Genomic DNA, 26565 nt, shown 5'->3' with positions numbered 1-26565 from the left:
CACAAGTAATTACAGTAATTCTAGTATGAATATGAGATGGTTTCATATTAGTCTGTAATAAAATGTAAGTATTTAAAGAAAACAGAATGAGTGTTTGATTTGGTTATTGAGTATGTTTGTAGTCGTGCTCATTTCTCATACTGGAGCGGGTCCAGCAGAGCACCACAAAAATGATTAAGGGGACTTGGAGCATCTCTCTTGGGAGACACCGCAGGAAGGAGCTGGGCCTGTTTAGTCTAGAGAAGAGAAGACTGAGAGGGGATCACATCAATACATAAAAATATCTCAAAGGTGGATGTCAAGACAAGCAACAAGATGAGGAGCAGTGGCTTTAAACTAAAACATAAGAAGTTTCACCTCAACATGGGGAAGAACTTCTTTACATTGAGAGTGGCAGAACACTGAACAGGCTCCCCAGGGGGCTTGTGGAGTTTCCCTCTCAGGAGACATTCAAAACCCACCTGGACACATTCCTGTGTCACCTGCTGTAGGTGACTGTGTCTTGGTAGAAGGGTTGCACTGGGTGATGTCCAGAAGTCCCTTCTACCCCTACCAGTTCTGTAATTATGCGATTTTCAGAGTGTATGTAGCCAGCTAAAAAAACAAGCTAACAAAGAAATTCAAAGAAGGCTGGAATGTGAGCTGGGGGATGAGGGGTTGTTCCAAAACTAATAGAAATTAGTACCACTCCAGGAGAGCTTTGTTCCTCCTTCACAGATTCAATAAGTGCTGAGGTTCTTTCCAAAGTAAACTCATATAATCTACAAATGACAAAGTTTAGCTACATTTCCTTACAGTTCTGCTGTGTGAGGTACCCCGAGCTTTTCTCTTTCCTTTTGCAATGTTGTCAACCTAAAGAAGCTAAAGTAAAAAACAATGTCCTCTGATATCTGAGATGGTAGCAGCGTTCATAGGTTGTTACAGAAGAGGCTGAGTGCACAGGGAGACCAGGATTTTATTTCATTTGGAGATACAGTTTTGCAGAACTTCCTGTGGTTTCAAAACCATTACAGGCTGCAAAGTCCATTGGCTCCAGCAGGGTGAAGGTATCCCGGACAGCCTCCATAAAGCAGTTCAGAGTGTCAGGCTTGGTCCCTCCCTCTGCTGCTCTGAGGATATGTAGAATCCTTAGGCCTTTGCTTCTGTATTGATTTTGCACTTCCCATAACAAAGGTTTCAGAGGAATGGGTTTGTATTTATATGATTTTTTTATCTAAACAATACAAGAATGTTGTAACCATCTCCCTTTTGTACATGAAGAAGTTTTGTGTTTCTACAGAATGAACTTCTAGAGAAGGTAGTTTGAAGGGGCTGTGTAAACATGGAAGATGTTTTTCCCCTTATTCATGCAAAGAAGAAAAAAATGCATAAATTGCAGTTAGGATATTACATTGAAACTGTTTTGGGAAAAAATAATGTGATGATGTATCTGGATTTCAGGAAGAGCACAGTACCCGTATGGACATGTTACCACACAGCTTCATTTTACACATAAAAATATATGTCTTTATTTGAAGGAAAAAAAAGGATAGAAAATAATTTAAGTGATGAACAGTCTTCTCAATCAAATACCATGTGTTTTCCATTATCTTTTAAGTTATGTTCTTTTAGTAAGCTACATTATAGAATTGATTGAAAACTGTTTTTTATATTCTGCAGTAAGGCTACTCAGTATTTTCTGCAATATATGCAACACTGTTCTATAGAATCTTACCTGAAGGTTATCTTGATATGAAGCGAGGTAGGCTGGAGACAGACTGAAGTTCCTTGGTTTTGTTTTTCAAATATTCCGATTTCCTCAGGTGATACCCTACAGGAATTTATAAATAGTATTTGACTATTCTATTAAAGCATTGTTGTTGTGTGTTTCCACTGCACATACAGGTGTATTAATTTTCATTTTATTCAAATGCAAAAGCAAAACTCATACCCACTTGAAGGCTTCATTTACACTAGGAAGTGATAAGATAGGGATAAAACCAAATATACCCATTAACTTCCTTCATTATACTGATCAGTTTATCAGGTGCCTACTGTCCCCATCTAGGTTTAAAAGGTTTTTTAAAAGAAAGGTGCACTGTATGATCTTTCTTTTTTAACTGGCAAGTCTGCAGTAAATTAATAATGTTGAGTCTTAATCATTTAAGTGTTGGTTTTCCATTTAAAAGTGGCAAACAGCATTCAATTCTAAACCACCAAAAGGCTTGTTTTTTTCCATTATTCATTTCAGTTAAGAAATCTCATGGTGCATTATGCTTTTAAAAATACATAGGATGCAGTGTCTTGCTAGGTTCAGAGGCTTCCTGTTTCAGGGAGAACTGTTGAGTCTCTCCTTATTTAATGTGGGTAAAACTGATCTGTTTTTCTTCCTAACAAGGTAAGGAATGTAAATATTTATTTCAAAAGTACATCAACAACTTACTGTGGGATTTCAGACATCTTTTGTAAAGTTAACCAAATTTGAAAGCTCTGAATCTTGCTGTCTAATAAACACTGGGATCTAGAAAAGAAGGAAAACAAATCCTGGTCCGAGGATTAAGCCATCAAGTGGTGTGCTGAGTTTTATTTCAGAAAATACTTCCAATCAAGTAGCCAGCCTAGAAGAGCATTTTTCTAGGAACTACTGAACAGGTTGCTTCTAGGATGAACAAAATTGCACAGTTAGAGAAAGTTGTCAGTATTAATCAGATTGAAATCTAATTGTTTATTCCCAGCAATGAAGAGGTAGTGTGTATAATTTTATTCTAAGTTATAGCCCAGAAAGAAATATTTCTCCTCCTGAGTGGTATCAGGCATAAGATGGCAAAGCTTAAACTCATTCAGTGACAGAGCTCAATAACAGTTGGGATTCACTTAGCTTTTAAGTGACTCTATTTAGAAACTCCAAATTATGTATTAGTTTAGCACAAAAGTCATGTTTGTGCATCATTGTGCTGAAAGGAACTGGTCCAGATGGAAAAAAGCTGAAGATCCTTCCACTGTAGATTGTACTGGAACATGAGTCAGGGTCTTCTGTCTTCTCAAATACGGCCCACAGCAGATGATTTGGAAATCACCATTCTTGAATTGTCTCTCTGAAGTTTAACTAGGGTTTCAAACTTTATTGCCTGATGAACTCTTGTTCTCCCTATAGGTTGAAAATGGTATACATGTTTTATTTCCCCTTACTTGCCTCTTACCTGGCATGTTGGGGTACCTCTCTTTCCCCTAGAAGTCTTTAATTCTGGAAAGGAAAAAAACCCATTCCTTTTATGATTGGGCAAACATAATTCCATGCATCTTAACAAGAGAGATCTCATTTTTTCATGCTCTCTCAGAGGAATATTCAGCAGGCAAACCAGCACATCTAAAACAACATGGTTACCACCATAATTGTTACTTGCCTTGGTTGCTTTTACACAAAAATTACTTGATTATGTGCACATAAACACCACAAACTCTGTGTGTCCCCATCTCATGTGGGAGATAATTGCTTATTTTCATCCTGCTTTTCCCAGGCCTCTTTCTCAGCAAATTAAAGTAAGCTTATCCACCCTTTTCTTTACTGAAATTGGACATGTTTCTCCCTATTGAGTCCATTCATGCAAATTGCTGAAAAAGCATACATGGTCTCATGGGACTTACTAAATTTATTTTTCCTTATAAAAAATTGTGATTTAAAGGTATTGGGGAAAAAAGGGAATTTTTAACCAACTTAATTTATTGCAAACTACCTGTGTCCTACAGTTTAGTCTTCACAAGAGAAAAGGTCTGCTTTCATACATACCCAAAGATTTTAAGCTAACATAAAGGGGAATGGCTATTTAAATTCTAATACCACTCCCACCAAGAAAATTGTTACCCATATCCAAAAGATAAATTTCACTCTGATTTCCTACTGATCTGGTTCTGCATCAATCATGATTATATCCTTCAATCAAATTTGGGAAATATGCTATTATCCTGAGTCCATGAATATTTCCATATCCTATCTCAATAATGCACTCAATTTTGGCATCTTATATATCCAGATGTATATATGTCAGTTCATGAAGACCATCTGTCAGCACTTTATTTCCAAATGTGTATGAACACTGAAATACAGGAAGTTGAGCTATATCTTAATTTCACTGGCAGCTAATCTCATCCAAGAAGGCTTCACCCTGACTCATTGCTTAAGAGCTGTTGCTACTTTTGTTTTCCATAATGTTAATTGCCAACCACATGATTAACTTGTTAAATGTTTAAGTCTATGAAGATTTACATTTCACAGAGATGCACACTTGCTAATCATGATATAATTAGTTTTATATCCAGGTATTGAGCCAAGACACTGTTTGGAGTTCTACTGATTTAGGGAGAAAAGTGGATGTTGTGCAAAAAGCCCAGGCTACGACTGCCAGGCACTATAAATTCCATGATACTCTTGTCACCGATGTGTTTTCTCATCTCTGTGTGGACACTGCAAGTGTTTTGTGGAAGTGTGTCAGCTTGATAGTTAGGAAGGTTAATTAGAGTGGCATAAAAATAAATTTCACTGATCCACAGCAGAGTTCAGGCACCTTCTCATGTGGATTGACCTGTAAATCTGATGAATGTCCATTTGAATATTTGCCTGCACCTCACCTTTTACATTACTGTTCACAATTTCATCTTACTGCCATGTCACACCCCTTTTCTAACAATGTTCATGGGTTGCAAATCTATTTATTCTCTACCACCACATCAGATGTACTCAAAACTAACATGCTGTACTATTTTTTTTTAAACAAAGTCCATGTTTTTTTTTCAATCCCAAACAATTTCTTTCCTTTACTGTGAGTCTTCATTGTTTCAGTTGTTTCATGGTACACAGCCCAAAACCGTGATCTAGATTGTGTTTCCCACAGAACAAGACAGCAGCACCTATGACTTTGAAATCCCTGCTTCACATACTACAGACCAGACCACACCATGTATCTAGTCCCAGGAAGTTTTCCAGTCCCCTCTTCCTCTCTACCTCTTCTCTGCACAAGCAGAATTAAGTGGGAGTTGTGTATTTGGACAACTCAACCTCAAAATATGATCCAAGAAACCAAATGTGATGTTCAGGCACTGACAGCTGGGTGTTGAATGCAGGCATCTAAGCTCCCATACAGCCAGCAGATTTCCTGTTGGGTGAAATAAATATTACGTGCAACATATTTTTAATCATGACATTTAGTGCAGGTTCTTTAGCACGTATTGTATTTGTTTGTGTTTAGTCTAATTTGCTGAGATAAGCATAGTGAACTTAATTATTTTTTTTAAGCTTGTGGAAAAGCTAAGGAAAAAGTAATCAGGAGGGAGAGAAAACATACATGCCAAAGGATGTTCTGCATCCATGACAAAGAAAAAAAACCCATTCAATATTCTTGGTGCCTTCTGTTACTATGACAACAAAGACAGAGACACAAAATTTGAAATGTGAATAGGAAAGGTAGAATTTGGGGTTCTTGCACAAGCCGTTAGCAGGATGGACATAAAGCTTTGCCCTCCCATATGAATTTTGTTGCTTGTGGCCAAGTCCCCAGTACACATTCTAGGATATTTTATTTAGCTGACAAGGTCTGGGCCTTGCAGCCTGAAGCTGTGGAACTTTGTAGGATGGAAGCATCTTCAGAGTCCCAAATCTCTAGCCAGGGTATCTTGTTCTTCCTTTTAGACACTTGGGGCTACAGGCAGATCTTCCAGTACTCCCAATACCTTTAACAGTTGTGGAACCACTAACAAGAGACCTCATCTGACTTGTTACCCTGAAAGGAAGGAAGGGAGGACAGGAAAGAGGATCATGTGCTCCACATGTCAGATATGTTTTACAGGCACCAGGAGTGGTGAGTTTGATTCTGTGCCAACAACCCAGGGAAACAACAGGACAGATTTTTCCACAAAACCACTTCCAGAATGAATATTTGCTAAATCAAAATATGGGGAGATGCTTGCCCTGTAGATTTCTCTGTATCTGCAGGAAACCACCTTCTGTCTTGTGACAGGCATTTAAGATTGCATTGCTCTTCCAGGCCCTTTCTGGAAGCTCTGCTGTGCTGGGTAGCTATGGCACATCAGCTGCACGAACTCTGCTTGCTTTTTTGCTGCTAGTGCTGTCCACAGTGTTGGTTCAATTAGAATGGAAAAGCACAGGGAGAAAAAAACCAACCCTTTCCAGATTTCCTAAGACCAGACATTTTTTAATCTGCCCTTTTAAAGCCATGCAAATGAGAGGCTTTCTCCATATTAGCTATAGTTTCCCTTGGTCCCCACTCTTGTTGCTATGGGTTTCCTACTACCTTCCAATAGGATGGTCCCATCAAAGGATTCTCCTTTTATTACCCAATCCCCTGGAGATAATGTTTGTCATGGTTTATTCACTCTTCAGATGTCTTACAAGACTGGAGTGTATCTCCACTCTTTTTTCAGTGAATGATTCAGAGAATTATGGCAGTAAATGGTAGGAGATTTACAAAGGATGACTTAATCTCCAGAATCCTGTGTGTCTTCACACAAGTAGTGACAAGAATTCTCTCATTGAATCATCTGTTTTTTAAATCCCAAGTTCATACACTGTTTTTTGATTAAGCTGAGTTCATGGAGGGCATCAAAGAGCAGTGGGTGCACAAAGCTTTTTCCTTATAGGTAATTATCTTTCTTCCTATTCACTGCACATATTTGAGTGTCTTGTCCATTTGATTCCTGCCCAAGCCAGTTCCTTTCCCATTTGTTATGACAATTGTTCTGTGTTTCATCAAGAACTCTGGCAGACATAAAAGGAGTATCCAGCCATAACAAGCTGAATGTTCCACTGCACCCTTTGGATAAAATCTAACTTACTATAGGCTAAAAAGAACTACCATGGCATCTCCTGGTATTTCTAGCACATTCAGCTTGAATTTTCAGCCCTAGCGTAACCCTGAAATCAAGAGTCTTTCTAATATTTGTGGAGAGACTGATGTTATTTTTACTGAGTTCTTAGGATTTGTATTACAGTAAATATTTCATACCAGAGAAAGAAGAATTTCTGGAGATACTTTAACACCATCAGAAAGCAGAGTATGATTGCAGTAGTGTTCCCTGAACCTATGACTCATGTTTGTTAATGTTCATGGTGTAATAAGGAGACAGGCTAGATTTTCTAGTAACGTATTTTGCTCCCATCTTGTACAAACATGGAATTGTGCACCTTACCAGTGGGATTCTCTAAGGTCTCGACTTCCTTTTCCCAATTTTTTTAAAATTGAATTTCCCAATTCACATTTTCACTATGTTTGCCACTAATAAATTGTTCAGCCCTGTGTTTTATCTCTCAGTTTGGGGTTTTTTTTTAGTCTACCTTAATTTTAATCAGTATTGGTTTACATCATTCACTAATTATTTCTATAATTATAAAGACTTACTGTCAATCCATGTAAAAAAGAAAAAAAAAATTTCCTCTTGCCTGTATACAGTCATTACTATTTTATTCTTGGTATTTTTCAAAAATCTCCCTAACTTATCCTGGAGAACTTCTACAAAAAACAGCTTTCAGTCTTAATTTCTTTTTTCTCAGTACATTACTATGATTTTATAGTTTATGATTCTGTACAAGTTGTGGTGCAGACCAGTTGCTCAGTAAAGGTCTCAGGTTTTTGACAGACCCAGTTCATGTAATCTGTTCCTGAAAGTCAATTTGTCATTTTGTTGCCTCTCCAGACTTCAGAACTGGCAAAAATGGGTACAGGTGATACTAAGAAAATTTCATGCCATAATGCTATAGTTCTGCTCTCGTTTGAATTACGTGTACATGATAATGATTCCCTATTTAGATTCCCTGGTACCTCTCTTCTTACTCCTTGAAATTTAAAGTAATAGAATCACAGAATTAATTAATTTAGAAAAAACCTCTGAGATTGAGTCCACCATGTGACTGAACACCACCTTGTCAAGTAGACCATGCCACTCAGTGCCACATCCAGTCTTTCCTTTAAACACCTCCAGGGACAGTGATTCCAGCACCACCCTGGGCAGCCCATTCCAGTGCCCAATCATTCTTTCTGTGCAAACTTTTTTCCTATTGCCCAATCTAAACCTCCTCTGGTGCAACTTAAGACTGTGTCCTAAATGTGTATTGTAGAGCATTTTTCTGGATAATTTTGGCAACAGGCACAGGGCACTAGATCAAGAGAAGTTAATTCCTGAACTAAAGGTCCTTCCTTCACTGAAAACATTTTCTTCTGCCTTCCCAGCCAGACTCCCAAAACACAGCTATGCCAGTGACTCTCAAACACCTTGCAGAGTTTATCCATCCATAATCCTCAACATTTGTGCAAAAGATTTGCATGTTCTGCCCTCTGTCCTTGTTAGATCCTTCTAGTCTTGTCCAAGCTTTTGTATTAGTTGAAAAAAAGAGTCATCAACACTAGTAGTCTCATGTTAATTCACAACACTTTCACACTGACAACATCAGAAATACCATGTACATGTGTGTGAACGAGGTGCTCCATGGTACACTTTTTGCTAGAGCTGTAATACTTCATTGGTTTACAATTCCTAGGAATTCCACCCAATTCCTCATATTTAGGACAGATATTTTAAGAAAATTCAACCTCTTTCTGACCCACTTTTACCTTCAGCTGTTGTAATGTGAATGCACACATTTGCTCTAGTGACTTTTTAATTTCTTTATTAAAAATTTCTTCAGACCTAAATGCCATCTATTCTTGATATTTGCTTGAAACTTAACTGCTTCCTGCTGAAATTCACCCCAGCTTCTTAGCTTTAGTCAGAACAAAAGTATTTTCCATGGAGTATAGCATTCTTATAAAAGCCAATGTTGTATTAATGAACATATTTTACTTGATGTAGAAGAAATAACATTTCTGAGACTATTCATAATGAAAGTCTATTCATAATACAATCCATTTCTGCCATAAACTCTACTACTAGCCAATGCAACTTGGAGCAAAAATTCTTCGCTCAAAAGTATCTTCCTTTGAGCAAAGATTTCTGCAGAAATCCTGCTCAATCAATAAAATGCTCAGATCTTCAGTCTGACTTCTCAGTACTTGGCTCCAGCCAGTGCCTAAGGTTCTGGTTTGACACAGAACACAGCAGGAATCACAAAAGTCAAACGCCTCATGTTTCTACTAGCAAAAAAAAGCAGGTCAGGAACTGTCCTTTGGCACGGGAACCAGCTGGCACAACGTGGCTTTCATACACACAACTAAACTCTTATCTCCTGAAATAGGTCAGTTTCACACAGACAGTCTGCTGGGAACGGCCCTGGCACACAGGGACCCTTGAGCTGCTCCCCAGGGACTGCTGTTTGCTAGGACAGAACCACACTGGGGACACCACCACCCAGGGGACCACTACAGAGGATGACCAGCACTGTGCTTTAATCCTGAACCCTAGACCCATTTGGTTTACTGCTGTAGGGCTAGCTATAGGGATAGAGATAGAAAAATGTCTGCAACAATATACAGAACTGAAATCTAAATTGTAACTTTGATTGTTGCCTCCCTTGTGCTTCAGAGACTTCTTTCAAAGATACTTTTGATGGTTTCTTCAAATTAAAGCATCCTCTCTGCTCTTTCATGTCATCATTAATTAGCCCCTTTTTCCTGGACTACCAACCAGATCTTTTCAACCAATACTGAAAATGTTCTTGTGAGGTACTTGGGGGGGGGGGGGGGGGGGGGGGGAGGGAAGAGAAAAAAAAAGAAGAAGAAAAGAAAAGAAAAACGAGTGATTTATCTGAATCTGCACTTTCTCTCTGCAGTCCCCTGTTTCACAGCGAAGTGTCACAGGGTCACTCTTTCCCATGACATACTGGAGCGCAGCACATCTCATGGAGAACAGACCATGGCTGCTGCTAAAGTTACTTAGTTACCTACTTGCAGCTCAGCGTCTGTTTGATCCATATTTTTAAGAAAGAGCATTTCAGGTTATTAAGGAGACAGGTGTACACAGCATATCTCTGTCATCTGATGTATCTCTCAAAATCAGAAGCCTCTAGCTCAAGAAATAGGAAGAACACGAAATATGTGCTAGCCCCACTTTGTCCTCAGCCCTGGAATGTTTTCCCCAAAAAATTTAGAGTCTGAAACATGCAGTTGCATTATCATGAACACAAAGAATTGCTGTTGCAGCAGGGATGGAGAGAGTAGCATTGAAGACTACTGACTGCATGAGAAAGGATTGGAAAAGCCTATGTGGTCAATCAGGGACAACACTCAGGTGATTCCCATGAAACACACATCTCTGCAGCTCCTATGCCTCATGTGTTTGTTTGGGCACCACAAAAAAGCACATGCTGTGGATTGTTTTGCTAAAAAGCAGAGGTTTTAATGCTTGGGGGTACCTGAATAAAAAAAGAAAATATCTGTTGTTGCTTGGCTTGTTGCTTCCCTGCCCCCCAATTTTATTTTTTTTTTTGTTAATAATAGGAAAATATATCTGCCTCCAGCTGTTCAATTGTCTGATCAAGATGCAAACTTAGAAAGTGCTGTTACCTTCATATATACATTCCAATAAAAGCAAAACAAAACGCTGGGAGCCAAACACTGAAACACCAGAACTGACGCCGCAAAACTTCACGTGGCACAGGGTGTACCTTTCCACTACTGCAGAAACATGGAACTGTTTAGATTAGAAAAGACCTCCAAGATCATCAAGTCCAACCCTTGACCCAGCACTGCTATTAAACCACATCTTGAAGTGCCACAGTTCCCCAAACGATAAGGCGATGCTCCTGCAGGTAGCAACAACGTTCCTGGAAATAACCATTTCTCACTGAACAAGTCGCGCAAAGCCCCTCCCTCCCCGGGGAGCACCTGCCCTTTGTAGCCCGCGGCGAGGAGGCGGCGGCGCTTCCCCAGCCCTCGCAGGTGTTCGGGGTGAGCGCTCCCTTCCCTTCCCTTCCCTTCCTTTCCCTTCCCTTCCCTTCCCTTCCCTTCCCTTCCCTTCCCTTCCCTTCCCTTCCCTTCCCTTCCCTTCCCTTCCCTTCCCTTCCCTTCCCTTCCCTTCCCTTCCCTTCCCTTCCCTTCCCTTCCCTTCCCTTCCCTTCCCTTCCCGCACAAAGGCGGGGGATGCCGGTGCCGAGGCGAGCGAGCACCGGAGCCCGGACAAAAGGCAGCCCCTCTCCATCGCCTCCCCGCCGGCAGGCGGGGCCCGGCGGCGCCTCCCCCGCGCTCCATCCCATCCCATCCCATCCCATCCCTTCCCATCCCATCCCGCTCCCTCCCTCCCGTGTTGCGGGCCCCGGCGGGAGGCGCTGCCCCACTCGCCCGGGCGAGCTGCTGAGCGCCGGCGGCAGCGGCCACCTGGTGCTGCGGGCAGGGCAGGGCGAGGTGAGTGACGAGCGGGGAATGGCGAGTGGTGAATGGCGAGCGGCGAGCGGGGAATGGCGAGCTCCTGCCGGGCCGCGCCGCGCGGGTCGGGGCTGCTCTGCCGGCGCCGTGCCTCTTCCTTCCTCTCTGTTTTGCCCCTCTCAGTTTCGGCGGCGATAGGTCCGGGCTGGGGGAGGAATCCGAACAAAGGCAAGCACGGTAACCTGCCTGAAAGCGAGCGGACGGATGAGAAACGGGGCGCTCAGCACGGGATGCGCTGTCCTGCCGGGGGGCGTGGGGGCAGCCGGGGATCCCTGCCCTGCCCTGCCCTACCCTGCCCGGTGGTTCGAGCACGGCTTGTCCCGTGGGGTTGCTTCTACGAATTACATCGCCCGGTTTTATCTCCGAACTGGAGAAACAAAGCGGTCCTTTGGCCGGAAGAAGGTGTTTGAGACGCGGGGTGTTGATGGCTGGGGTTACCTGCAATGGTTAATAACTGGGGCTATGGAAGAGGATGTTTCTGTCGCTTGTGGTGTTTATTTGCCTTTTGTATTTCACTGGGGCTGGAATATTAAAATAAATTTGCCAGCTGTGTTTGTAGATTTGTTGATGGTTCTGTTGTTTGGTTTTGTTTCTGTTTTTTTTTTTTTTTTTTTTACTTCTGTTTCTTTTATATCTATAAATGGAAGGAGATTTAAGTGTTTGTAATCTTAAAACAAGAAACAAAGGTTTATTTAAAGATTTTTTTTTTTAGCCAAAAACCTTGAAAAGGAATTAAAAACTTTATCTTGATAGACTTGGCAATGGAAGAGCTTATTTGTTCTTGCAAACCCTTTATTTCCTCTATACAGACAGTTTGATTTAGTGATTTCAGAATGAATGAGAATGTGAATAGCAGAGAAACAGAAAAACTCATAAAGCAAATAAATATAAGCCAAATGTGTTTTCTAAAAGATCTTCTGTAGGTTGCCTTTTTAATGATAACCATAAGTGATTTTTTGGAGTTTATCAGTGCAAAAAGAGCTTTTCTGGCTTGGGGAGTGGAAGTTTAATGTAGTTCAGTAGCAGGCTCTATGTTTATTAAAGGTGCTTACCCTGTGCAAGTTCAGTTAGCATGTCGAAAGAGAAATATTGTGAACAGAAGTAAACATCACTTTAGTAGCAGGGGAGAGGAAAAAGATTTGATGTGGACCCTAATTCAAGAAGGTGCTAAAGCACATATCAAATAAAGGCACAGTGGTAGGGTAAGGAATTGAGCGTTGTTTTTGTACTTGATGTTGCATGTCCTTTCTTGTGTTTTGGGCCTGGCTGCTAAAACACAACCCTCTTTTCCCTTCTTATCCCTTCTGTGGGGAGGTCTGGGTCACATGCACATGATTTTTTTTTGCCATTGTTGTTGAACTTTGCAATTCTTGATGCTTCACTGATTTGTGAAGTTATATGCTTCAGTGATTTGGCCCTGGACTATACAAAAGTGATTACAGAAGTTGCATGGAAAGCCTTTTTTTTAATGATGGAGGTCTGTAAAATCAATCTTGAAGGCAGACACCTGTGTGAACTGTTGAGGCTTTGCAAGAGCTTCAAAATAGCTACCAGATTTAATCATCTTAAAACATACATCTACTTGAAACTTCGAACCCAGTGCTCCTTTCACAATTAAAGTTGTCAGCTGCTGTTTCTAACAAAATTACACTGTTGGGTAAATCTATAACAACTTCATTAGGAAGTATTCATCATGGTTACTTAACAGGAAATTAAATCCAAGTAGATCAGAAGAGAACTTGCCTCTTCTTTCCTAAAGCATTACCTTTACCTTTGCCTTGCACTTAGGTTCAACAAATTCTGCAGGCACAGGACATTGGCAGTGCTCTCAGTCTCTGTAGGCAGGGGAGGGTTTCTTGAACCTTAGCAAAGCTCAGCCGTGCCCTTTTTTCCTTCTGTGTGTGTGATGGTAAAAGACTGAATGCTGAGGCTGTGAGTCTTGAGGGTTTTCTTGGTGGGTTATTGCAAAGTGCTTTTGATGTGCCGCAAGCTGGGTTCGGGGGGAGGCTGGGGGGCAGGAAGAGAAGGGACATGTGGAATACATGTTTTGTGAGCCCTTTGAAACTGGACACCTATTATATATTTGTCAGCAAGTCGGTGGTATGAAGTGACCCAAGTGATCTCTCAGGGACCTGTGTCCGCTAAGCTGAGCAAAGCACGTACTCCTCTTTTACGGTCACTGAACAAAGGCACTCTCCTTGGAGCTTTCTGCAGAGACAGGTCTTAGATGTTCCAAGTTCTGATTTCAAGAGAAACAGCTAATATTATGATACTTGTTCCTGTGATAAATAAATTAAAAATCAGAACATGCCATGTACTCACCGACCTTCAGAAAGTAGCATGTATTTTTCATCTTTCAGCTAAATTAGTCTAGGAATTGGGATTTGTGTGCTTGGCCAGAAGTACCTCTGGGTTAAACAAATGGGATTTGTGTAGTGTCCTCATGCTGGTGGGCAGCATCTTGTGTTTGTCACAGCTTTGTGCACGGAATAATGCACTGGTGAGATGGGAGTTTGGGTTTATCATGACAACAACTTGAACAAGGGGAGATTTATCAGCCCCTTGAAATAAGGGGTCAAGTACAAAACCACCTCATTTTCCACAGAGTACTGCATAGCACTATCAGCTTCTATTGTGTTTCAGGCTTAATCTTAAAATGAAACCTGGCTTGTCATTCTCTAGGGTCTTAGAAAAAAATCTCTGAAATGTGATCTGAGTGAAAATAGATACAGTGAACTGTTCTAGAGAAGTATAAGCTGCTTTCCATGCTGCTTTGGAGGACACCATGTTCAGGCCAGTATTTTATTTGATGTCTCATGGATGGAAAGAGAAATTAGTGGGAAAGAAAGCTGGGGTTGTGGGGGCAGTATGAGGGGGCAGGAGGAAAGGTTTAGGTACCTAATTCCAAAAGCTCCATTTTCAGGAATGTAGGTGGTTTGGTGGGAGTTTTAAAGACTTAAGAAAATTATGCTTTTGGTAATAATGATCTCTAGGCAACTGGAATTCTATAATATGGAGGTTTTCTCACATTTACATTAACACTCCACAGACTCTGACTTTTCTTTGGTTATATTCCCTGAAAATATAGAGGTCTTGCATTCAGCATTAGACATCAAGTTTGTACAGAAGGAACAACAGTCCACTTTTCAAATTCCATGCTGTATAAAAGATGACAGCCCCTGTTTTTTCCTGTTTTCAGAGAAGAAATGTGGCATGTATAAGATCCAGGTTTCTGAAGGACATGAGGTGCAGCTCAGGTGAGGTTGCTTACAGCCAATTGCTTTGTCCATACCTCATTTCATTCCTGCTTGGAGCTGTTGTTTCCTTGTCCTTGTGCTCTGCTCAGATGATCCACGGATGGCTTGGTGTGCACTGGGCTCATGGCTCTGAAGAGGAAGAGAATTTGGCCAGGTACTTGAAGCTCTTCCTGTACCTGTGTGCAGAGTGGGTAGAGTCAGGCAGCAGGGAAGGTTGCTCAAGTCTTGGGAACTCATCTACCCTCTGTCATCCTAGGTTTGTCTTTTTATTGTTTTAGTAAAAGGTCTTAAAATAGAATGCACAATTCTGAGTTGACTAACAAAAGTAAACTTCTTATGTTTTTCTGCCCCAAGAGGAGGAAGGAAGACAGCTGAGTGACTTCATTTAAACTTGTAAGCATTCCTCAAAGAAGTGGCTACCTATAGGATGAAAAGTAGAATAAATCAGAAAGCATTTCTTATGATACCCATTTGATTTTTTCCTTTGTAGAGGCCTCAGGTTAGCTCTTGCTAAATAGTCTTGCATTTTCTTTTGAATTAGTATTTTCTACATGAGCTCGTTGATGACTTTTAATGCTTTGTGAAAGGCTTTTAAATACAAAATGAGACCCTTTATCTTGGAGGACTACTTAGTATTCAGGTTAAATGCTGATCACTGTACAACTCCAAATGAGAAAAAACTTAGTATTTAAATTGATTTTGAGTTAAAACATGTGAGGCTATTCTATATGCCCTAGAGAGAGAGATTAGAATGGGGCTTTGTTGCTGCTGATTTTTCCTCTTCATCTTGCTGAACAAAATGTGAAAGGACTGGGAGAAGGGCAAGAGTAGGAATACAATATCTCTATAGGAAGAACTTGAGTAATTTCATTGACTTTACTGAAGTCCTAAAGTGTTGTATTGTTTTTATTATGTGACTCATTCTTTGTGGCACTCTGTTGGTAATGTGTACAAAAGTGGGACTGTTCATTATACAAACTCCATTGCCTTGGACTCTCTGGAGTTGAAGTAAGGGGCTGATGAGCCTCAGAGGATGCCCATCTCTTACTCTAGGGAATGCTGAAGTCATGTGGGTCAAGCAGGTTTTTAACTTAGACATCTCAGTTTCATGTCTGACCTTGGATGTGAGGAACCTGGGCTATAATGTGTTTCTGATGTGTTTTGCACTTCCCCCTTGCATTGGGCGATGGGAAGAATGGCTGGCCAGCATTGCCAAGCATAAAAATTTGGAAAGAATGCTGCAGACAGATGCATACATGCTCCTGAAATAAGATTCTTATCAGAGCAATATTGACATGTTTAAATACCATTCAGTGTATTTTAATCCATTCAGAAATAAAGACATACAGATATTGGTATCTGGTTCAGTCCAATTCTCCTGCTGAGACCTACAGGGTACATGGATGAGCTCTTACATCATCATCTGGACTCTGCTGTCTCTGTTGATGTGGGTGTACTGAGCTTGGTGAATTGCTAAGTTTAAGCCTGCTATCTAGGCTGGATATTAAACAGCTTTTCTTAAAGGGCATTGGCATAAAGTGTCATCATGTATATGGGAAATAAGTGTGTGAAATCTTAGTAGATGCTAAATTAGGAACAGTTTTCCCCACACAAATGCATTTTATTTCTCAGTGACTTAAATGGAACAATGATTAAAGCATGGTAAAATGCTGCACTGATTAAATGCTGAGGGAGTTAATGCACAGGACAATCTGAAAATATTGGACAAATGGTCTTAGAAGTGAGATCTATTTAAATGTTCATGTTACACCTGGCTAGAAATGATGACCTTTGCCAGGGAAATGGCTGGAGGAAGTACATCCTGTGTCAGCAACAGTGATTTAGTAGCAGTGCATGGATTGAGGATGATGGGGACCCTGGGAGTTGCGTTTAAGTGCCTTGGTGAAGGGGCTGCAGAACGTGGATTTAAGTTTTTGAGGTAACTGTGTGCCTTATGTAATCTGGTTACATTTGAAGATAATAATTAACTACTGACTTTGCTGTGCTATTCTTGAACTAAGAGGGGATTTTGGATGGAAAACTGAAGTAAATTCAATGATGTGTGTGTGCAAAGTGATTGAAATGGACTCTTGCTTTCAAAACTGTGGTTTTTTGCCCAGATTTCATAACCAATGTTGCAGGAAGCATTTGCACCTTAATTAAGGAATAATGTGGAGTTAAGAATGAAGAATATTATTACTTATGTACAGCTCATGAGCCCACATTGAGAGGTTGAGAGGTCCTGGCTGCAGTGAGATCTACCAGTACCTTTGTGTCCTGACAAATGAGTCCAAATTCTGCCCCTGCTTTTCCTTAGGTATTTCACCAACTTTGACGTCTGCAATCTAATTCAAAGCAAACAGAAAAACTCAAACTCTCAAGCAGTATTGGTTCTAGCACATGAAACTGAGGTTTGGGAGCAGTTGTTCAGATGTGTAAATGTCAAAACGAGATTTCAGTCTTGGCCTTTTTCCATGGTGCATCAGCCTAGTTTTATGATGGCTGAGGGTATGAGTTTATCTTTGGATGTTTTGAAATAATAAGAAATGCTACTTCAGTGTTACTGAAGTGATGCAAGTGGAGATATATCCATCAGGGATATATTGACTACTTGGAATATCTTGTATTAGTTCATAAACCAAAAGAAAAGGTGGGGATTTTTTGTATTTTTTTTTCCCAGCTTCTTTGCCCCTAGAGCTCCTGCTGTGTTTTCTTAAGATCTAATTTCACATTACCATTCCTAAAATCAAGATGATCAGTGGATCAGAAAATAATTAAGGATTAAGGTCATAAATGCTTGTCTTTAACTGCATGTTTGTGTATCTTTATTTCTGGTAATCTTCAGGACTTTCCATTCCTTAAAGAAAGGCAATAAATTTAAAAATTATTCCTAGAGTAATTTGCTGACTTCTGAAGCATAGATCCAGCTTCTGTTCGGTTCACCTTACTCAGGAACAGGGAGAAAAACAGCTGGAAGTTTCTGGGATTCTTGTCCCCTGCAGAGAAGAATTTCCCCATCTTTGCCCCAATTCTTGGGAGAGAAAGTGGAGAATTTTAACTTTGCTAAGTGGCTTTAAGAAGTACAATCTTTTTTTTTTTTTTTTTTTTTTTTTTTTGGTCTCAGATGTAAGGGTAATTGAAATAATTCCTCCTGCTCTAATGGAACTAAAAAAATATTGAATTGCTATGAAGTTTGGTTTTTTTTGTTTCATGAAACCCCCTAGGCTGTTTAGGCACCTGCATGTGCACACTCATTCCTGCCATTGCATATGGCATGCCAGGCAGTTGTAGAGGCAGAAGCAGCTTAAAACCATGTCCTATTTGCTACATACATTATTTACTAGCAGAATGTGCACTAGTACAACTGGAAGTGTTTGCCACTTTCTATGTGACAAGGATGGTGTGTGCAATGAACCTGCCCAGTTCAGCAGATATAGAAGGAGTTGAGCAATTTGCTTTTAACTCCATCATCCATCCTCAGACAAACGCTGCAAAACCAAAGTCTGGAAATAGGGGAAAAAAACGCAGGAAATGGCAGTATGTTAGCTAAAATAAAACAAAATTGCTCTCTTTAAACTGGGGAGAAGATACATGGTGCTGTAATACTTGAAGGACGTTTTATCTGGAAATCTTCTCCTCTGTGAAGCATTGCAGTAAGTGCCAGAGAGAGTACTTTATTCTTCATGAGTGATTCCTGAGGGATCTGGTGCTAAATAATGTGTCTTTTTTTGCCTTTTTTTAAACAGATAACTCTTTTGTATTGAGGAGGCTTTTAAAATGGAGTTTACTTTGTTCAAGTCTATAAAACTGACACCTTCAAATTTAATACAGAGAATGAAGACTTATTGTTAATATCTATGGTCTGGAGTGATGTTTTTACTCAGTTTTTAATCAGCAGCTAGAAACAGATACACTAGAAACACTTGGATTTTGATGCTTGCATGACAAATGAAGATTATGCATCTGTTTCTTATCTGAAAAACATTAAATTTGCCAAGGGGGATGCATATCTCCCCTATTTGGGCCTGGTGCTTTCCAGATAGACTTGGAAAATCCCTGCTGATAAGCAAAGCTGGCAAACTGGTAGTAGTGGATGAGGAGAAGGCTGAGGTGCTCAGGCTTCACTGGCAGCCTCTCTTCCCATGCTTCTTGAGTAGAACTGCAAGATGGGGACCGGGGCAGCAAAGTTCCTCCCACTGTAGGGTAAGATCAGGTTTGTGGCCACCTGAGGAACTCAAATGTTAAGGGACCTGATGAGATGCACCCCAGAGTCCCAAGGGAACTGGGTGATGTTGTTGTCGAGCCATTCTGCATGATTTGAAAAGTCATGGCAGTCAGGTGAACTCCTAGGTGACTGGAAAAAGGAAGACATTGTAGCCATCTTTAAAGAGGGTAGAAAGGAGGACCCTGGGAGCTACCAACCTGTCAGCCTCGCCTCTGTGCCTGGAAGATCAAGGAACAGATCCTCCTGGAGGCTGTGCTCAGGCACATGGAGGACAGGGACGTGATTAGGGACAGCCAGTACGACTTCACCAAGGGCAAGCCCTGTCTGACCATCATGGTGGCCATGTCACATCAAGTGACAAGGAGAGGGTTACAGATGTCATTTATCTGGACTTCTGTAGAGCCTCTGACATGGTGCCCCGCAGCATTCTTCCCTGTAAACTGGAGAGAGTTGGATTTAACAGTGGACTGTTGAGTGGATGAATGGTTGGATGGTCATATACAGAGAATCGTGTCAATGGCTCGGAGTCCTGATGGAAATCCGTGACAAGTAAAGTCCCTTAGGCATCTGTATTTGGATCAGTGTTACTTCATATCTTCACTAATGACAAAGGGATTGAGTGCATGCCCTGCAAATTTGCAGATGACACAAAGCTGAGGGGTGCTGTTGATACACCTGGAGGACTGGATGCCATCCAGAGGGATCTGGACAAGCTCAAGAAATGGGCCCCCTGGAATCTCACGTGGTTTAACAAGGCCAAAGGCAAAATGCTGCAACTGAGTGGGGACAACCACTGGTATTGATTTGGGCTGGGGAATGAACTGCTCCAGAGCAGCCCTGCTGAGAAGGACTTGGAGGTGCTCGTGGATGAGGCAGGGTTCAAGTGCTGCTGGAAACAATCCAGCCATGTGTTCCTGCAGCCCAGAAAGCCAATTGAATTCTGGGTCACATCAAAAGCAGTGTGGGCAGCAGGTTGAGGGAGGGGACAGGGTGCTCCCCACCTGGGGGGCTGCATCCAGCTCTGGGGCCTCCAACATCAGGAAGATGTGGACATGTTGAAGAGAGTCCAGAGGAGGGCCATGAAGATGGTCACAGGGCTGGAGCACATCTCTGTGAAGACAAGCTGAGATGGTTGGGGTTGTTCAGTCTGGAGTAGAGAAGGCTCCAGGGAGACCTTACAGCACCTTCCAGTACCTAAGGGAGCCTGTGGGAAATCTGGAAACATTCAAGGTCAGATTGGACAGGGTTCTGAGCAACCTGATTGAGTTGCTCATTGCAGGAAGATTGGGCTTTTATGACCTTTTAAGCTCCTTACACCCCCTACTGTTCAATGATTCAACTTTGCAGTGTTCCCCACTATCTTTACCAATGATTAATTATTTGGAAAGATCAAGATGTTTCCTCATGAGGACAAAATCTTTCACAGTTAATGCTGTTTCAGTTCTTATTTCAAGAAGGGGGTGATTTTTGTTTGTATTAAGAAACAAACCTCCCTGTAACTCTCTGGCATAAACTGAGAAGCTTGCAGGTGTTTGAGGATGTGCTTGCTCTCTTACCTGCAATACATATAATAAGCTTGGTAATTTCCAGCTACTTCTAGGTTAAGGGAACCTCTTCTCAGGAAGAGGGCAGTAGTGGAAGACCTGGGTGATGTGTCAGAAACCAAACATCTCCTCCTTCCTGCCAGATTTCAAGGGTCAAGGTTTCATTCAGTTAATTTGTTTATGAAAACTTTCAACTGTAATTTCAGCCTACCATATAATGGCAATTGTAGTATCTTGTCCTTTTTTATTTTTTTTTAACTTTCACTTTTTTGACACCCCATGTTCTGCTGTGTTCTTTTGCCTAGTTAAACTTGTCTTTGGAAGGTGTGATTTGATATTTGTGTAGTGTGTTTTTTGTTTGTTTGGTGGTGGTTGGTTTGTTTGTTTTGGTTTTTTTTGGTTGTTTTTTTTTTGTTGTTGTTGTTGTTTTGTTTTGTTCTTGTATTATCTTTGACCTTTGATATAAGCATTTTGATAAACTACAGGGAACTCAAACTTTTTACTTTGGGTACCATACCATGCACGACTGATGTAAACTGCATCTCTGTTCTTCAAATAAAATCAATGGTATGACAATCTGTATACAATTGCTGTCCTTAACATTTTAGCCTCTTCTTTCAAGTAGCTAGGTTTTTTTTCCTTATGTTTTGCAGAAAATTACTATCTGCTTGTTTTTTTTTATATTTCAGAAGTCAGCTCACAGAGTTTTCATGTCTGACTACTGGTATCGGACCCTGAGCCTGTGCAAAGAAACTGGAAGCTGCAACTGTTTTGCAGCGGCCAACCAGCCTAATGAAGAGAAAGAAGAAGATACCAACTATCAGGTTGTGGTGTCAGATACCATGCAGCTTGTGCCAGATAAGCAAGAGGTGACAGAAATCACAGTAGGTGAGAAAAATATAGCATATTTTGAAACTGGCTGGCTGGCTGCCAGACTGTTAAGAGGACAGATGGCTTCAAGAATTTTAGCGTTTGTATCTCATCTCTAGCAATGAGAGTAGGGCAGGGAGCCCAAGGAAAGGAATAGCTGAGTGTTCACTGGAGGGGGTTGATGTCACCGTGAAAACAAGCGTTTAATAGCAGCCAGTGAATACCTGTGCTTGGGAGGACTGATGCTTGTTATAAGAAATTAAAATCATTCCATGAATTAATTGTTTAGCAAAAAATAACCATCCCAGAGAAACCTGACCTATCTTCCTACCTTCCTTTAACATCATAATTTTGAGGAGCTGCTGAGAAACAAGTAAAAATTACCTCTGCACCATATCACATTACTTTTGTTCCTGTGGACCTTAAGCAGAAATAGTGAGTGCCAGCTTATAGTTTTTGGAACTAAGAATGTGTTGGGATTTTTTACTGTACCACCTTATCTTATATTTACCCATGCAGGAGGTTGTCACATAGTTCATATATGAATGGAAGTTTTGCCTTGGTACTAGTGCAGATGGACTTTAATTTTATAATTTAATTAGCGGTTGTATCTGATGGCATTTGGTCTTTATTAACACTTCTTCATTTCATTTTGGAAAATGTTTTTTATAAAGCCTCCTAGGTAATTAAATTTAATTAGGTAATTAAATGCCTAAATATATTTATGCAAACCTCTCTAAGCTGGAAAGATGTTCCAAAACTGGAAAGGTGGAATTCACTAAAATACAGTTTTGCATTTAATACACAATTATAAAACAGGATATGACTCTTTTGTCCTGGCTGAAATGAAATAATGATGTTGCTACTGCAGAATGATTCACAGTCTGCTCTGACTTAACAGGAAGTAGCGATTAGAGTAATCATTTTGCTTTTGTACCAGTGACGTCTCAGCCAGAATGAGGTTTCTTTTGAAAGCAGCAAGGAAAAATGCAAAAAACCCTGCAGTAATTCCAGAGGATAATGTCAGGGGTGATCAGATATGATTTCTGTGGAAATAAGGTGTGTGTATCTAGACTACAAGAGAAAACTGAAGGGAAATCACACATATTTTGACTTTCTAGTGGAGATCTGTGCTAGATATGGAAGAAGGTATATATCTGCTTGTTTCAATTTTCTCATTGTCCATAACTATTAGAATAGGAGCAAGAAAATGTGAACTTGATTCCTGCAGAGAAGATTTAGACCTAATTGAGGCAGTTGTTAGACTACTAAGGAGTTTATGCAGTCTCTAGCTTGTTCTTGATGAAATCTCTAGGGAAACAAACTAGTGCTAGAGGTGAGCTGGGTGCACTTGATTCCATCTCAGCGATTCAAGCCAGGCTAAGAGCACTGTGCTTCTGTGGTAGAAGAAACAATGTCCTGGTAAGGCAAGCCTGGAGTAGGAAATCAGAGGAAAGATGGTTCTGTATTGTCATCTGAAGGGTTTCAAATGGGAAATTGCTACTTCCCCTCCCCAGAAATTCAGGGGAGAGCTGTGTTGGATTCAAGGCTGCATGTTTATTCTCTGCTGAAGTGTCAGTGAATCAATGGCTGACTGGTTTATCCACAAAGGAATCCTAGTAAGGTGCAGGGATTGAAATGAAAGCAGTGAAGGCAGACCAGGAGCTGAGTGTAGAGATGTACTTCATAGGCATGAGACTGCCTATATTAGCTGCACATACTTGACTATGCTAATTTCATCTTTCAGCTGTGGCTGCTGCCCTTCTATCACTGCAGTGTATGTAAAAGGGACATGAGGCTACGTGAAAGAAGTTCTGGATTAAGTTTCCTGGCCTGAGAAATAGCAGATTTTTCACTGGGGATTACATCCATGTCTGGCATGACAGCTGAATTGAACCCATTAATTGAAACTGCAAAGCATATGATGATACTCTTTATCCCTGGAAAAAGTGGGGTGTAGTTTTCAAAAAAAGCTATGCTTGTTTTCTTTTGACTTGAAGACAGCAGTGTGTAGACTGGGAAAGGAACCTTCCCAGAACTAGGCAGAGACTAAATGAGAAACTTAGTGGTAGGTAATTTTCTGCTGAAGTTCATAAACTTTACAGGTAAATGAAGTATGAAAGGCTTTTTGTGCTATATTTAATACTGTTGCTGCTAGTATTGAGGATTGACTGAATCATTGTTTGTAGATATTTTATTGGGGTTTGATTTTTAACAAATCATTGCTCTTACTTCACGCAATTTGTGTGTTAAGATTTTCTGACTTAATCAAGGGACTGCTAAAAAGGGTCTACTCTGAAAAGAGCTGCAGTGGCATAACATGGTGAACATTTAAAATGAGAAATGAGAAGATTTACTCAAATTTTAATACCTATTCAAATATTTACTTCAAGAAAACAAGCAAGGGTTTTTTCTGTTGGTAAAGGAGCCATAGTGCCTTGTTCTGTGAAAATAAGCCTTATAATCTTCTCATGGGAAAAGGCAGAAAGAGAGATGCTGCCATGGAAGATTGTTGGAGTCTTCTCCCCTGTTATTTTTGACTTCTCAAAGCAAATGTGAGGGGTGTTAGTCTCCCATGCAGACCAATAATACTGTATGATGAAGAGCATCTTTTTGCTTTTATTTAAGCCATATGTTGCTGTTGCTGAAATTTTAATTCCATCTCCCTCCGCAGGAACTCATCTGCTGTGCGGTTGGTACTATATTAACAGCAATATTTTTTACTGCAGTGTCTTCCTAGAAGTTATAATTAAGATCAGGTCTTCATTGTGTCTGTAAATGTGTACACAGAGAGAAGATACTGCATCTTGAAAGCTTTAAGACTCGGGATTGGAAGCAACAGATGAACCAGCATACACAATTCAGTTTGAGGCAGAGCACTGGTGAGATGGAAACATGATAACATCCAACTTGCCTGTACTCTTGCCTTGATTCAAATGGTGTGTGTAATGCAGCCTTCCTTTCCCTGTTTTCAGCAGAGCCTGAAAAATGGAAAATCCTGGAAACGAATGGAGGCATGGAAGAAAATAATGAATCTTTACTAATAATAATAATAAAAAAAATAAAATCCAGTGTTTATATATTTCCTCAGTGCCTGTTGTGTTGTTCTACCTATGAGGCATTGGGCTTGACGACTGATGTGCCTGGAGGCCTATTTACATACAGCAACTGTTTGGGGTTTTTTTTCCTCTCTAGTGATCATCCCATTAATATGGTTGACACCTTTATTTGTTTGGGTTTTTTTTTTACCCTGTTCAGTTCAAGTCTGTCTGGAATATAATCTTTTCATGCAGGGGGTTTTAGCCTCCTGCCACGATGCAGCTTTTTGTGGTCTCAAGATTTGATAGCATTGCATCTTGGGAGCTGCACTTGCTGAAGTAGTAGGAAATAGCCATGAGGGTGCTGCAGTCAAAGCTCTTACAAAAGTAAGAGACTATCATGACTCTGCCCAGGTTTTGAAGAATCCAAGAATACAGGTGACAGCTGACTGAAGTCAGAAGTCTCCTTAATCCAAACTTACCCAAGATGACATACTTAAGGAGTAGGAAAATATTTTTTAGTTATTTCAAATTATAAAATGTGTCATTTTATCAATTTACCTGATTTTTTGGCATTTTTGCATCTGAAGTTACAAGGCAGCTGAAAAGGCAGCGAAGTGACTGTGCTGTGCCAATTCTAACACTTGTAACAGTGCTGCAAAGCACAAGATCAGTTGTTGCACTCACAGCAATCGAAATTCTCATCCATTGCACTCGTGCTCTTCGAAAGAAATGTGTGTGGTATCATCTTAAAATGTTAAATTTAAATTTTTAAAATTGTTTTCTATACATAAACACCCTTCCAGGTACTGCTCAGTGGTATTACTGAAGGTGACACCTTTAACTGAATTATATACATCTACAACATTACTGGAAAGGGACGTTCAGGTTACATTATCAAGACCACTGATGACTCATCACCTGCATCAGAAAAGGGGAAAAAACAACATTTCTCTTAAACATTTGCACTTCTGGAGACTTCAGTTATACTCAGAACCCATACTATAACTTGAGCTGTGTGTTTTAACCCTTTGCTTCCACCAGTCAGAACTGTGTAAATACAAGATTTCAGAAGTAATGTACGAGGGAAACATTGTGGGTATTCATTGTTATAATAACTATGCTGTTTCAAATTAAGTAACTTTTCAGAAAAACAATAGTTAATGCTGTTTGGATTGAGTCCTTTATATTCTTTGTACACTATCAAAGGAAACCTTTAAAAATCTTAATTAAAAATGAAGATACTGAAGACTGTCTCTTAGAAACTGCTTTTATCAGTAGTGAGTAGTGTGCCATTGCATTTTTGAGGAGAAGTCTTTCATTTATGCAATATATTTAGAAAGTTCCTAGATTCCTGGAGCAGTTTTATATTCCCCAAGAAGTTTTATTCAATAGATTAGATTATAGATTATAGATTCAATGTCTTAACAGATGTTTAATTTTAATTGGCAAAGTTGTGTATATTGCAGTATGCTTCCACTAACAACTTTATTACAAAGTTTTCTTTTCAGGGGATAACTTATAAACTAGATTGATACAGCTAGAAGGTACATGTGAAAAATGAGGCTATGAATAATATATTTGTATGAGGTTGTTTGCATACATAAAAAAATCCCGACTAAAGTGTCAAGACCAAAATATATGAGGCAATTGAAGATTTCCTCTTTGTTAGAATTCCAGAGGCATCTACAAGAAGACCACTTTGTTTCGTGGGTGTGACACCAAAGTACTGTCATCTGATTAGCATTGGTATGTCTTCTGTGGAATGAAGATGGCATTTCAGACTTCTCAGCCCCAGTCTGCTTCTCAGTTGTGCAGGTGCTAAATAGCCCATGACCTTTTTTACCTTTAAGTACAAGCCAACTAGGGCAGGAGTCTCTAAGCCATAATACACAAGCCACTTAGTGATACAAGGTCCAGCACGTAGCTGGGAGCTATTGTTGTCCCTGGTGGCATCTGTCACAATGCCCAAGGAGGGGATTTGCTTTTTTTTTTTTTTTTTTTTTTTTTGAGCATAGATCTGGGCTCAACATAATTTTTTGGCAGAAAAGGGTATTTGTTTTGCTGTGCACTTTTCTTCATCTGCTTGGTATCAGTGGGCTGCCCTTTAAAGACTGGTTGTTTTTGATGTGGCATTTATAAGAAAATCCATGTAGAGCTTTTTGTTTCGTACTAGTGTTTTGATTGATGTGAAGTACATGTCCAAGTAAGATACAGCAAATGTTATGTTTGCAGGGCTAGCATTTCCCACTGTTGGAGGCTGTTTGCCTATAAATGTCTTTACAAGCC

General features: G+C 40.3%; 1 protein-coding gene across 5 annotated transcripts in view; it reads left to right on the top strand.

The window, feature by feature from the left end:
• Nucleotides 1-20295: 20295 nt before the first annotated feature.
• MCF2L (MCF.2 cell line derived transforming sequence like) overlaps nt 20296-26565 on the top strand; it is a 141208-nt gene continuing 134938 nt past the window's right edge. For 4 of the 5 annotated variants that reach the window (XM_062515086.1, XM_062515085.1, XM_062515084.1 and 1 more), the window contains exon 1: nt 20296-21256. In XM_062515086.1, coding sequence (XP_062371070.1) covers nt 21079-21256 — 178 coding nt within the window. In that variant the 5' untranslated portion in view covers nt 20296-21078. The remainder of the gene's footprint in view (nt 21257-26565) is intronic. The other variant, XM_062515088.1, reaches the window with a different exon arrangement.

This window comes from Cinclus cinclus, chromosome 2 (genome assembly GCF_963662255.1).
Source record: "Cinclus cinclus chromosome 2, bCinCin1.1, whole genome shotgun sequence".
NCBI classification, from domain to species: Eukaryota; Metazoa; Chordata; class Aves; order Passeriformes; family Cinclidae; genus Cinclus; species Cinclus cinclus.
Note: the sequence above shows the minus strand (reverse complement) of the source record. Positions and strands in the feature narration are given on the sequence as shown.